The following is a 14,086-nucleotide window of genomic DNA, read 5'->3' on the forward strand; positions in this document are numbered from 1 at the left end:
ATTAGAACATGCCATCACATGCAAGACTTCATGATTCCACATATGACAGTATCACATTGGTTATCAAAATTAATTTTGATGAGTAATTAAGCCAGGGAAGCGGCAGGGCCTGCTCCTGCCTGGGAGGTGCTGCCGTGCGCAGCCTGGCTCACCAGCGCCGGCTACACACACGCGAACACGGACACAGCTCCCGCTGCTCCACGTCCCGTGAGCTGCTCCAACAGTCCAAATCCTCTCACCATTAACGTCTGCATCTCCTCCTTGGCAGACGCGCATCCTCTCGGCAGCTTCACGCACTAATACCTAGGTGCCACGGGCCTGGCCTGACACCCTGAAGCAGGTCCTCCTAACTGCCCCATACTAACTCTGTTCAGTCCCCCACCAACTCTGAGTCTGCCCACCTAAAATCACAGCAGTGAAGCAGTCACATCCGCCAAGAAGTCCAGCTCTACATCAAAAAACCACCTTGTTCCAAGTGTAGATGTTTGGCTCACGGGCTGTCACATCCCAGCAGAATACCACAAAGGACGTCCCAACTTCCCACTGCTGAGTGGAGAGGTCAGTCCTTTGCTCCCAGACAAGGTCCACTGATACACAGATCACTTACAGACAAGAGGGATTAGAAGAGAAATTCTCTTAAGAGAAAAACAATTTATTCAACAATAAATGAAAAATCCTCTTAGACTCAATCAAAAAGAAAGGCGGGGGAGACTGCTGCTTTCATCCCGCAGCCGTCACTTCACACCCTCAAGCTTGACAGTCCAGCCAGACTGAGGAGGTAGAGGAGATGGAAGCATGTAGGGCAAAGTTACGAGCAGTCCTTTACCTGGGGACTTCTGCCACTTCAGAGTCCCTGCAAAACCCAACATCGTCACCTGCAGAGGAGGGCAGGGGAAACACTCAGATGTAGCTCATGCAGGTACCTCCCATTTGAACACCCCAGTACGCCCAAAACACGTTTGCAGTCTCTTCCCACACATTCAAAGCAGTCCCGCACACTTCCACCCATTGCTCACAGTGCACAAAAGGTAACACAGGGGATATTTTGGGGCCAAACATTTGACTGTAGTTTGTTGTTTGTTTTGGTTTTTTTTTTTTTAACTGAGAAGGCTTTACCTCTGTTTGTTTAGAGCAAAGGGCACTCTAGCATTTGCGTCACTTACAATTACATTTCCAATTAGCGGGTCAGTGTACCTGATTTGAATTTGAGATGCAATACCAGTGATCCCTCCTATGTGTGAGGTTTGTTATTTACTTCACCTCCCTGTGTCACTAGGATCAAAAGACTCTGGGGGAGAAGTGTCTCTGCTTATTCTATGGCAGACTAAGAGCCTGTCCTGGCAAGTCCTATCCAACGTTCTGTGTTAATCCTGGAGAACAACCTGGGATGCTGCAAGGATCTGGAGGGAGGCCAGAGCAAGAAGTACGGGATGACAACTTCCACACTCTCCCCAGTTTCCGAATGAAGTCAGTTTGGGCCTTCCCAGCCCACATGTGCTCGAGGTGGGCTCTCAGAGTGCATTTTTTTTTTTCAAGTTCCTTACTTGTGTGGCTGGGGATGGAGCGGGCGAGGACAGCTCCAAAACGTTGTCCCGAGGCCAGATCAGAAAGATGGCATAGACAACTGGTCCCTTAGAAGTGTACCTGAGAGAGCAAGAGTTCAGCAAGGTGAAGAGCCCCTTAAGAGAGAGAATCAGACACAAGCTTGACCTTTCCAGACAGCATGTGAACACTGGCTTGCCTACTGTCACTGCACAGGGGTCACCTACTTTCCCCTCATTCCAAAATCCGTCACTTTGGACCCACCAGTTAGCACTGGCTGATGCAACCCAAACAAAGTCCGTGCACGCTTCCTAAAAGCAAACGTCATTTGCCCATCTGTCCTTGCCTCAGCTTGTGGTCAACAAAGTGGAACTGCCTTACCCTGATCATTGCTCTGCATTTCTAGACTGAAAACACTTGGGCACACCTGAGGAAAAAAAGTAACTCCGTTTTGTAGCAATTTCTGGCTCTTGACTCACTGTGCCCTTCTCAGTCAGTATAAATCTAACAGTTAGGTGACAGCGATTAGTACTATTCTATAACAGCTTAAAAGCAAATATCACTACATTTACAAACTGTATGCATATAGATGAAGTATTTTTGTGCAATTCAAACTACTAGGACCACTACTTAAACAGTCCTGACAGCAGCAGCAAGGAAATTTTTTTAAAGGAAGAGTTGTTTTTTTCCAAACCAAGCAAGATGGATGAAGTCCTGTTCTTCTTTCAAGCAAGATATTCCTTAGATAACACCCTAGGGCAGTAACTGAGTACTCCAATTGTAGGATATTACCTAAACACCATCTGCACCTGACGGCAACACTTCAGAGTGTACCAAATTTAAGAACAAATAAGAAAGAAATGTCAGCTCTGGAAGTCCCAGCCCAGACGGTACTGAGCAATGGAGTCCTTACCAGACCGTGCCTGTGCTGTTCTCCATCTGGACTCTCCATGGCTTCGATTCATAAATTGCCTCCCCATTAGTGTCCAGCCACCGCCCAAGGGCCAGAAGCCTTTCTTGGAAGATGGGAACAATCACCCCTTCTTTTGTAGGTCCCACATTGAGAAGGTAGTTGCCTCCAAAACTCACAGTCTGCACTAGCTCCTGTGACAGATAAACCAAGGTAACAAACTGCATTATCTTCACTTCTGACAACAAAGAAACCCGAGGGGGGCTTTGTCCTCATCAACTGCTCCTTTAACTCCAGCCTGATTGTATGAAACACATGACAACTCTTTCTGCAAGTAGGAGGATGAAGGAAACCTCTAATTCTCAGGAACTCCCCCACACTTGTTATTTTGATTTCAGATTTCTTACCTCAATGATACTTGCTTCATCCATTAACTCAGCAATGTTCATGTTGCTTCGATAGCCCCAGGAAAGCTTGTCAATGGAGGAGCACATCTCCCACTTGTGAGTTGGCAGGGTCCCTGGCTTGTATTTGTCAGCACAATTGTAGTAGCCTCCATGATTGCAAGAGCAGTTATTACACCAACGATCATTAACAACAACAGCGTCCTGAAAGAAGAAACAAAGCTCAGTAGGGAGAATGTTTTGTCTTGGACTTTTCAACTTGCATTCATCCCTCCTAAGTTAGCAAAGACATCTAAGTTAGGAGGTAAGTACCTAAAACCCGCTGTGTAATCAATGGAAAGAGAGAGAGGATCCTCCAGAGAAGGCTGAATCCCTCCCTGGGAGAACTTCTCTCTATTCACTCACATAGAAGTTGAGGCCACAAGGTTCCTGGCCCCTGAGCCTCCCACGCGTGTGCTGTAAAGGACACTAGCGTCTTCTCATAGAAGCACAGCGTGAGCTGCTTATTTTTTTGTGAAAGAATAAACCACATCTGGCATCTGTCAAGCAGGTTTCTGATTTGATCTCACTGCTGCCAGACCTTCCATACCCATAAAATGCTAGTGGCCATGAGGGATAGCTGAAAGCGATACCTTGACGGGACTATCGTTATAAAGCCAGGCAAGGAAAGAGGTAGAATTCCAGTACGACTCCGGAGCTTCCCAGTCTCCATCCGACCAAATCAAATCTGGTTTATATCTAACAGAGAGATGAATGTTATTTCAAAATGGCTTATTTTCTCCTACCACAAAGGAAGGACTGTGTTTCTTGCATCTGGAGTCTAGCTTCACTTCCTCTTCCTATTGCCTGACATCATCAGAAGGTTTATGCTATCATTTTCTGCTTCAAAGCTTTAAGTGAGGTTCTTGCAGCAGCAAAGAATGATGTGTTGATCACGGCTTAAGAGAGGATGCAATTCTTCCAAAAAACAGAAGTTTGCATCTGGAAGGCAATTACGAGGCACATTCTTGACCTGCGACAATGGCCATTCTGAGCAACATGGGTCCAAGCCTCCTATTTTTGTCAACAAAGGGAGGCAAGGCAAGGATGTAAATTCACAGTGAAATCGCTCTCCTACTCTACTAAATAGAAAGCTTGCTCCACTTTCAAAGCCACCCCGCACAAAGGCAGTATTAAGGGGAATTGCTCCTGCACGAAAAATTTGTCCCTACCTTATTCTACAAATTAGACTGTCCACAGGGCAAATGTGAACCCCTTTTCTAATTACTGATAAGTAAACAGATTTGCCTTGGCAAAAATTAACATTTGTCACCTTTCTTCTCTGCACCCACTTGGCATCTTTCTCTACAGTACTGAAACCAGGAAATGCTCTTGATTCCTAACTGGTTGCAGCTCTTACTTTAAGACAAGATCATAAAGTTCTGGCATGGTCTTCTTTAACACGAAGTTCTGGGTCTTGAAGCCACTTTCTTTGTCAGCTAGATAGAGTGGATTAAACCACTCTAACAGAGAGTGATACAGTCCGTAACGTATGTTGCTGAAGGACAGAAAACACAGAGGAAAGAGTTAGGTTGGCAGTGAGAATTAAGAACCAGTGGCAGATTAGATTACTGGCATTATTATTTCACACAAGATTTCATGACTTTGCAAGCACTACTTTTTTCATATTAAACTCAACGTTTTCTGCTGTTTGTCAAGAACAGCCAGGAGAATTCAATGAATGGATGAAAGGAAACGTGCAGTTTGGCAGTGCCATACCTCTCCCTGAGGGCTTGTCCCAGCTCTCCTACAAGATCCCGGTGGGGCCCCGTATCCAGAGAATTCCAGTTCCAGGACACGGGTGACCCCCAGTTGGTGAAGCCTTCATGATGCTTCGTGGTCAGTACCACGTACCTGAGGAAAAAAAAAAGTACTCGATGAGGACGACAAAGGAACCACCTCAGATATTCCTCAGCCTCGCTGGCAAACCCAGTCACTAAAAAAGCAAGGGACTGAATAACCATGCTGTGAGGAGCCGTCTTTCATTACCCTTTCAATTTAAAAGTAACTACCAGAATAATAGAGACTTTTAATGGATTTTAATGCTGGAAAAGAATGAACAAGTGAGACTTAGGAAGTAGCAAGACCTGTCGTCTCCTCAGCACCCTGGGCATGATCTCTCAGGTATCCCCAGGACTGCTCAGGGACCCCCAATCCCTCAGGTATCCCCAGACTTGGCCCTTCCATCCCCTCAGGGACCCCTGCACCCTCTTGGGGACCCCAGGCACAGCCCCCTCATCCTCTCTGGGCCTTTCCATCCCCTCAGAGACCCCCAGACATGGCTCCCCCATCTACTCAGTAACCAGGAACCTCCATCCCCTCACAAATCCCCAGAAATGGCTCCCCCATACCCTCAGGGACCCCCAGGCAGGGCACTCATCCCCTCAGGGACCCCCAGACCCACCCCCCCATCCCCTCAGAGACCTCAACCGCCCTGGCCGGCGCCCGACGCTGACCTGGCACCCGCCCGCTGGAAGAGCTGGGCCCACTCGCGGGGCTGGAAGTCGTGGGCGGTGAAGTGGGGCGCGAAGTCCGCGTAGGTGGTGTCGGGCGGGTACCGGCGCTGCACGAAGCGCTCGTAGTCGGCGCGGTGCTCGCCCTGCCAGTGCCACCAGAACCACTCAGAGCCCCAGGCCGGGACGGAGAACACCCCCCAGTGCACGAACACCCCCACCTTGGCCTGGTCGAACCAGGCCGGCAGCGGCCTCGCGTCCAGGCTGGCCCAGTCCGGGCGGTAGCGCGACGCGGCCAGCACCGGCCCCAGCGCCGCTGCCAAGCACAGGAGCCCGCCGGCCGCCATGCTGCCGCGTGACGTCACGCGGCCGCCGCCATGGCTACCGAGGCAACGGCGCCGCGACGCCGCCATGGCTACCGAGGCAACGGCGAGGCGCCGCCATTGCCACCGAGGGGCCGGCGGTTCGAGGCTGCGGTCCGCCTGCCAGCGGGGCTGGCGGCCCCCTTCCTCCCTCCTTCCCTCCCTCGCAGCCCGGCTCTGCCCCACTAGAGCCGCCTGTGTGACTCTTCCTGCGGTTTGAGCCTCAGCGTCCATCCCACGAGGAGCCAGGAGAGAGCCCACAGGGTTGGCCCCATGGCAGCTCAGCCTCCATGAGACCCCCCTCCCCCTGGCCCTCCTGTGCAGCCGGAGCAGGCCCAGGGCCTGGCTCCAAAACCCGCAGGTGAGGGCTGGGTGCATCCTCTGGGGAAACAGGGCAGAGTCCAAGGGCCTTGTGGCTGTGCCCCGGGTCAGGCTCATCCCTGTCGGAGGCATTTCGGGAGCTGGCAGGAGCCCTGCTGCTCTCTGGGGCACTGGCAAAGGGCCCCGTCCACTTTGCTCTCCTTCCAGGTTTTGCAGCTAAAGGTGCTGCTTTTGTGTAATTTGCAAAAAAATTTATTGTGTTCCTCATGCTCAGAGTATCTGCCCCAGCTTGGGCTTAAACTTGTCACCTGGAGGGGTTTGTGCCCCAGAGGTTAATGGAAGAAAAGGCTGAAAAATGTCTTTAATGTTTAATAACATCCAACAAATGCCTGCGTGGCACAGCAGATTTCCAACAAACGCCTGCTGAGAGAAATGTGCTGCCTACGGAGTCCTTCCGTCTCAAATCCTCAACTATGGCAGAGTCCATAAGCCACAGTGAGAGCATTTCAGTTTTCCATAAAGAATTAGAGGCTAAAATCAACACGATCCTAAATGCTGTGAGACATGATTAGCCAGGACCGTCTGCAAGCGAGCCCAGAGAAACCATCTGCACCTTTCCCAGCAAGGGCCGAGGTACCTCCTGCTGCTGCCGGTCCTGCTCCCGCGTGATGCAGCGAGGCATTCACCGTCAGCGGGAGCTCGTCACGACGTGGTGTTGTTCTCTGCCACCTTTGCCAGGACATGAAGACCTTTTGTCACCATGCTGCTAATACGTAACACCCCGGGACGGCGTTCAAGTCTGGTATAAATAGATGTACCTCTGCTACGTAGCGATGTGCTATTAGCACTTTGCTGATGGTGCTTGTACAACTCTGCCCATGCCCAGTTAAGGGGTTTAGAAAGAGTTATGTGATACCTGGGGATTTCTAGAGAACCTGAAGGTCTGCGGAGTGTTTTACTTGAGGTTAGCTATATTTTATAGAGCGTAAGGAAGACACCACTGAATGTAAGAAAAATGGGTTACGAGGTTACTGGTGGACAGGCGGGAGGCCAGGCAGGAAGACTTGTCATAAAATATTAGGATCTGCTTTTTGGGGCATGGCATCATCCGCTGCCTCATGGCTGGCACATTGACGTGGCAGCAGTATCTCTGCGGCTTGGGGACTGGCTGCCTGTGTAAGTCTGTGCACTTTATGTCCCAGCGTCTAAGAATAACATCAGCGGGAGCTGGGTCCATGACAGGCATCTGATCCCTCAGGATCCTGATCTCCCAGGACCTCCATATAAGAAGAGAAAAGAAAAAGAAAAGTGACCCAGACTGTTTCTGCCAACCGGAGCGCGGAATTTCCACGGCTGCCTCCCTACGTTACACGCATGTCCTCGCAGACGGTCTCTATCACGGAGGACTTGTGGGTGCTTTCTGCCTCTGGGCTTTCCTCAGAGGCCTTCCGCTGCCTCCTGAACCGAGAAAAGACCATCCTCAGGGAGGAATATAGCTCCTTGCTCCGCAGGGCATAAATAATGGGGTTCACCATGGAATTGAGCAGGCATAGGGTGCTGCAGAAGGCAAACGCCTTGCGCAGGTGATTGCTCAGCCTGGCAAAGATGCTGTAGATCATGAGAACGAGGACCGGAGACCAGCACAGCATGAGGACAGTCAGCACCATGACGAGGGTCTTGGCCAGCATGACATCCATCCTCATCCTGGTGTTTTGCTTTCCCACTTGGTGCTTTTCCATGTAGGCCACGTGCTGGTGAGCCCTCCATAGCACGTGCGCGTAGGCGTAGATGATACACCCCAGCAGGACCATGATGAAGCAGATCCAGCTTGACAGATAGTTCTCGTCCACAAACGGGAACAGCTCGGAGCAGGTTGAATCAAGAGTGCAGCAGTTCCAGCCCAGGAGAGGCAGGGAAGCAATGGTCGCACATGTCACCCAGAGCACCCCCAGGGCTATCCACGTTCTCTTCCTTGTCATCAGGAGCTTGTATTCGGAGGGCCGGCTGATGGAGATGTAACGGTCCAGGGCTGTCAGCAGCAAGCTGCTCAGGGAGGCAGAGAAGGATGTGTTCACCCCTCCCAGCTGCAGCAGGAACGTTTCTTTAGAGAAATCAGTTTCATTAAAGACATGGAAGTTAACAAAACTGCAGACGAAAATGATGCTGGCCAGGATGTCAGCCAAGGCCAGGCTGCTGATAAAGAGGTAGGAAGGCTTTCTCCTGGTCCTGGGGGAGGAGAAGATCAAGTACAGCACCAAAGAGTTCTCGAAAATGCACAGTGTCCCAAAGAGGCCGCACAGCGTGGCAATGCTTATCTTCTGTGCTTGCGTCCTGAGGACCATGAAGCACTCCATAGTGTTCACGCTGCATTTGGAGGCATTTTCATGTATCTTACAAATATCCATTGTGATTAACTGGAGCTAGGAGCTTGCAGAGAGCCTTTCTGCTTCCTTCTGCACTTCTTCAGATGCTCTGAAAAAGACCGAAGTGAAGAGGACTTACAGGAGCACAACGAGCACTAAATTCAACCCACTCAGACACATCCCTTCCTTTAGAGGGAGGCAAACAAAAGGAAAATAGCCCAAGGAGACCTACTTTCAGGTCCACAGCCCAAATCTGGAGCCAACTTCCACCCTTTCTCAGCAGAGATCCAGGCTTTGTCCCACCAGTGATTTGGCTGAGACCGTCTATCACAGCTCATGGGTACCACGTCCGTACCACGTCCCTAGTCCGTACCATGTCCGTCTCTCGTGCTGTTTGCTTACCACAAGAGGGAAGCAGCAACGCTGAGAATTGTACAAATCCTGGGCCAGCTCTTACCGATCCTCCAGGATTCACTGCTCAGGCCAGCAACGGTGGAAGGGACTGCTCGTGGTGATACTGTGCCGTGGCTGGACACAGACCCTGGAGAACAGCCTGTCCGAGTGAAGCTGCCCCGAGGAATATTGCACTGCCAGGGACTCGGTGCAGCTCATCTGGGAACGCAAAGTGCTCTTTGGAGCATTTACTCTTCACCAAAGCTGTTTAAACACATAAAATGACAAGACGGGTTTTATATTTAAGCTTGCCCATTGCAGTTTTATAAAGCTCAGCCTCATTAAAGTTGTGTTTCTCCCCCCATAATCCCTGAGTCATGAGTCAGTCTGTCCCATGTGTGAGTGATTAAAAGTTATATTTAACATCGATATTAGTGTGCAGGTTGGACATAAAAATGGGGATATGCAGGAGTTAGACCACCTGAACCTAAGAACCCCTGTCCATGCCGAGAATTATGTTAATTTTATCAATATTTTTAGCTTCAGCAGAGATGTGATAGAGGGAAATGCCTTGTTTTCCCCTAGGCAGATGTTGAGCTGCTCAGTGCACTGCAGGGGCGCTGGCAGGGGAAGTGCCGCCGGCGGGTAAATCCCTTCGTTTTTATTACACTGATGAGCTTGTCCTTCAGGTGTTATTTTTCTCCCATTCTTGCTCTTGATTATACTTGTGCTTTAAACCAAATGCACTTTCATTGAGGGCTCAGCTGCCCTGTGTTGCCTCATGTAACAGGGGGAACAAGGTCATCGTGGACCGGGTTATAGAGAGCAGATGAAGAGGCGGGTGTCGGATACACTAAAGCTGCCTTATTAGCAGAGAGATGCCGTGTCCCGAGTGCCATGCACCGGCAGGTCGTACTGCCCTGCTGCAAAAGCCCATGGGACAGGACCCCCCTTCCCGAAAACATCTGCCTGGCTTTGAGTATCCGGGATGCCACATCCGGGCAATGGGAGCATGAGTTCCCGCTGCAGGAGGAAAGCACTGAGCTGACAGCGTTCCCTTTCCCCCAGAACAAACAAGGCACTGTCTCTCCCTCCCCTCAGCTCTCTTTTGAAAGAGGAAATGTCCAAAATGTGTGAGCCACAGCAGACGGGACGTGTGACAGCTACAGCTACCGGGGAGCGGAGCGAGCGCCCAGGTGGTGCAGGGGCCGGGCTGCTGGGCTGCTGGGCTCCAGGCAACTGTAGCCGACCATCTGCAGTTTCTCTGTCTGTTTTTTGAAATTCAGCCAAGGCAACATCTCTCTTTAGAGGCGACAATAGTCAGCAGTGACCAACATGCTAGAAACCTCTGACCGCAACATCTTAGCAGTGACACGCATTTTATACCTGTCTTCGTTACTTCCTTCCCTGCTGATTCCCCCGTCCCCTGGCACCCATCACTGTTTCTGTGTTTTGCAGTAGTTGCAAAATACCCCAGAGCACTTGAGATGCTGCCCAGGAGCTCTTGGAGAAGAGCCTGAGCCCCAGCACTTTGCTCCTGCCTGCCTGTCGGGGCTCGAACATCGGCGGTTGCAGGGTGTTCCGTGCACATTACAGCCAGAGCAGTTCAACCCTGATTTGCATTTCTTGGCATATCAGACTGGAGGAGTCCTGGACTTTGGGCTGAAATGTGGCTCAGCCTTGCAGCAAGCCTCTCTCCTCTTACATCAGGCTCTGGCATGGGGCAATCAGGCAGCACTGGAGATGTTGCACTCTAATCACAGCACTCTTGTTTCCTGCAGCTCTTCACAGAAACACTACAAGGGCAGCAGTAATTACTAACTGCTGTTATTAAACCTGACAACATTTCTCCCTCCAGAGAGAGACGGATTTAGTGGACAGATGGACTTTGACATATCTCAGGGCTCACCAGGGGCCATTGGGGCAGCAGATACCTCTCCAAGTATCCAAAACTCCTCAGCCAAAACTCCAGCATCCAAACCAAGACATCTCTTAATTAAGCAGACTCCAGCATCACCTTGGCATCTATTAATTGCAGCCAGCATTCCCAGGACCATCTTAAATTCTCAGTATCTGCAGTTGTGCAACGTCCAACGAACATACTTCGGAGCTTGGAAATTGTACTGAACACTAGGCAAGAGACTGAAGGCCAGCAAAATGCTATCCCTCATGTTACATTGCTTGGGGTGAGAATTTGGTTATAATGGCAAAATAACTCCTGCACTGACTGTTCTGGTCCAGTTCTCTCCATTAAGCTGACGTAATTCAGATAAGCCCTCAGGTTCAAAATACTGTGCTGGGCTCTGTTGCAATCAGCCAGCCAGCCCAGACCTTTTCTTCCCACATCTGTTGTGTCTGTGACAATGACAAGGACGAATCTCTTTGCAGTTTTGATTGAGCTCCCCCAAATCCTCCTTCCAGCTCCCGTGTCTGTGAGGGAAAGCACGGGGCTTTGCTCCAGCACAAGATCTCTTCTGCAGAGGCTCCAGAGCACGAAAACATGGGCAGTGCCAAGAGTCCCTCTCCTTGCACTGCCTGTCCCTTTTTTTTTTGGCCATAAGTCTGCTTTTTCCTGCCCAGGGGACATTTTTCTCTTGTCAGATGGGCTCCTGGATTCAACCATTTGTTTGTTCATGCCCACTGCCTCCTGCATGCTTCAGCCCATATCTGGATCCCGGGGGAGAGCTGATCTACAGCATCTCCATGGGGCAAGTCCCACTTCCAGGGTGGAAAACCCCTTCTGAGGGGCAGCATCTCCACCTCCCTGGGAATTACAGCCCCGGGCACGGCTGTGCATCCCCACCACAACCAGCCCCACAAGCCCAGAGTCCCTGCCCGCTGGGCTGATGTTTCAGCTCAGCAAGAAAGAGTGAAGGGGCTTCTCGCCCTCCTTTAGAGCCAGGAGGCTGCGGCACAGAGGGACTGCGTCCCCGGAAGCCACAGGAGCCAAGCGGGGATTTCCTGGGCTTCTGCACAGGATTAGTTCTTCTCCCAGCACAGCAAAGTGTCTCCTGGCAGCAGGATCTCCCAGGGTGGGGGATATTCTGCCAAAATAAAGTGATGGAAACCCCTTCTCTTGCAGTGGAGAAACCCCCAGACAGTACCAATAACAATAGCAGAGCCCCAGGAGGCAGCAAATGGAAGCAAGAATGAGCAAGAAACCCAGCTATTAGGAACAGAATGCAGATAAGACATTTGTGAATGCAATATATTTCTGATACAGCCTCACTGACTGCAAAGTCTGCCGAGAAGCAGCAGAGAAACCTTCCCCCCGTTAGATCTGCTTGTGAGCCCACTCACTCCAGCCTAATAACTCCGCTGGCTTCGGTGGAAATTAAGTTTACAAGTGAAAAAGTCCTTTTCCGTTTCAGTGCATTGCTGCAATTGATTTAAGCTGTCAGACTTACACTGCGTTGATGCAGCAGCACGGTTTCAGATATCACTTGGGATGGTTTCTTCATTTACAGAGACATCTCAGAATCCTTGTGATTAATAAGTTAACATACCAGTTGCTTAGATAATGTAAAATGAAATTTTCTTGCTGCAATCAGCCAGTGCAATGTGCCTGCAGCACTCTGAAAGTGCTGGCCTTGAATATTTCAACACCACAATTTCTGAGAGATTTGATCTTTACAATAAAATAAAATGTCTTAAGTGATTACCTAATATGAACACATGAAGTAATTTATGCAAAAATTGTCATTAATGCTTGGACATTTCACGTGCTGAAAAAGCAAAATATCTTTTGCTTTACAAATATTTTAGTTTGTATACGATTTCTTGTTTTAGTTGCAGAAGTTTTGCCATTATTTTGGAAATAGCTGTTCATCCCGGTTTGTCCCTCCGACCGTACTAAATAATGCCAAGCGGAGTTACCTCCCTGATGTAAGAATTGTCTGGCACAAATGCCACGCTGAAGGTTATATGCTTTGTTTCTTTTTAGAGTCCAGTTCTGCCCATGTGTGACTGCTCGGGTGACAGCATTCGAAGCACACGGGTATGTGGGTGCAGAGCAGCACTGCAAATGCCAGTTTGGTTACAAAGCATGGCAAAACAGAGCTTCTCTCTCCAAAACTACCTTACGACTCCACCAAAACTACCATACGCAGAGTCATAATAAACACTAACTCGTGCAGGACGCTCAGCCTGAGAGCTCAGTATCATACCCATGCTTGCGAGACATTTGGAAATACCTCTGCCATATCCAACGTTAATATTCCCTAAAACCAGCTATAAAGAGTTAGTCCGCAGTCTACTATTTAAACACTTACCTTTTGTGTTCTTGTTAAGAAAGCATTCATCCTAAAAAACAATTTTCCCACCCTTTGTTACACATTGCATTGCAGTTTATCCTGAATAACACCGGGAATCTCCCTGTGACAAACCCTGCGCGGCAGAGTCTCCCTAGTCTGCGTGCGTGCGTGTCAGCACCATGGGCTCAAAGGTACGATGTGTTTTACCTGGAGAAAAAGGATCCTTGGCTGCAGGATCTCCCCACAGGTTAGCAAATGCAAACCACTCACCTCCTCTCGCTCGCGTTGCGGTCTGGGGATGCTTGGGGGCTTCCCATCCCTCCAGCTCTCAGGGCAGTTTGTGCAGCTGCGGACGGCGCCTGCTTCCCTCTCCTTTCACATCACTTCTGGTTTCATCTGGGTTTCTTGTACCATTCTGTTTTATTCCCGTGGGCTGGAAATCCATCAGTGCAAATCCTTCCTCTGGTTTCTTGCTCCATTTCACATTCTTTTGGTGAACGTGTGTCAGGTTTTCTTTCCTTCCCCACTTCCCCTTTGGGTCTTGTGTTCTGCTTCTGGCTGCTAGTGCCGCATCTCACAACCACCCTAACCCTCCGACTCACTGAAATAATTTGCTCAGTCCCTCTGATTCCTCCATGTACCTGAAGTGTTTGAGGCAAGAGACATTTAGGGTCTTTTTCTGATCTCTCTGGGGAAGTGGAGGGGAAAGAAAAGAGCTAGGAGGCAGACATGGAAAAATCTGGATATACCTAGCTGTGTGCAGGTCTAAGGGCAAGCTCAGAAATCTTCTGTGTGCTTGCCAGCCCCATTAACAGCAAGAACCCCACCTCTCTGTGCCCCTGAAAGTGGGCAAGCCACTTCTCTGTACACAAACGTGCTCTGCTAAAGCCAGAAGAGTAAGATGATTTTCTTTTTGCAAGTGGAAGGGAAAGGAAACAGCTTAAGGTCTTAAGTTACACAATCATACCCCTGCAGTCATGATGGACCCAGGGCTGCAGAGGCTGAGGTCTCTGCTCTACCTGCTCTCAGCTATCCTTCCTCGCAGC

General features: G+C 50.0%; 2 protein-coding genes across 4 annotated transcripts; both read right to left on the reverse strand.

Moving 5' to 3' along the window:
- Positions 1–601: 601 nt before the first annotated feature.
- Positions 602–5,728, reverse strand: FUCA1 (alpha-L-fucosidase 1). Of its 2 annotated transcripts, XM_075173375.1 has the most exons (9): positions 5,570–5,728; positions 5,352–5,494; positions 4,615–4,749; positions 4,256–4,393; positions 3,489–3,594; positions 2,860–3,060; positions 2,456–2,646; positions 1,545–1,644; positions 602–875 (listed from the first exon to the last, which is right to left on the reverse strand). In XM_075173375.1, exons 1-9 carry the CDS (start codon positions 5,693–5,695, stop codon positions 735–737), a joined length of 1,281 nt encoding a protein of 426 aa, XP_075029476.1. In that variant the 5' UTR covers positions 5,696–5,728; the 3' UTR covers positions 602–734. The 2 variants fall into 2 exon arrangements, with proteins under 2 accessions (XP_075029476.1, XP_075029475.1); XM_075173374.1 differs by having other exon boundaries at positions 5,352–5,707.
- Positions 5,729–5,937: 209 nt separating this feature from the next.
- On the reverse strand, positions 5,938–13,721 carry CNR2 (cannabinoid receptor 2). 2 transcript variants are annotated; one of them, XM_075173674.1, is made up of 3 exons: positions 13,311–13,721; positions 8,852–9,051; positions 5,938–8,503 (listed from the first exon to the last, which is right to left on the reverse strand). In XM_075173674.1, exon 3 carries the CDS (start codon positions 8,434–8,436, stop codon positions 7,393–7,395), a length of 1,044 nt encoding a protein of 347 aa, XP_075029775.1. In that variant the 5' UTR covers positions 8,437–8,503; positions 8,852–9,051; positions 13,311–13,721; the 3' UTR covers positions 5,938–7,392. The 2 variants fall into 2 exon arrangements, with proteins under 2 accessions (XP_075029775.1, XP_075029774.1); XM_075173673.1 differs by having other exon boundaries at positions 8,627–9,051.
- Positions 13,722–14,086: the final 365 nt, after the last annotated feature.

Source organism: Calonectris borealis, chromosome 25 (assembly GCF_964195595.1).
Source record: "Calonectris borealis chromosome 25, bCalBor7.hap1.2, whole genome shotgun sequence".
NCBI lineage: Eukaryota > Metazoa > Chordata > Aves > Procellariiformes > Procellariidae > Calonectris > Calonectris borealis.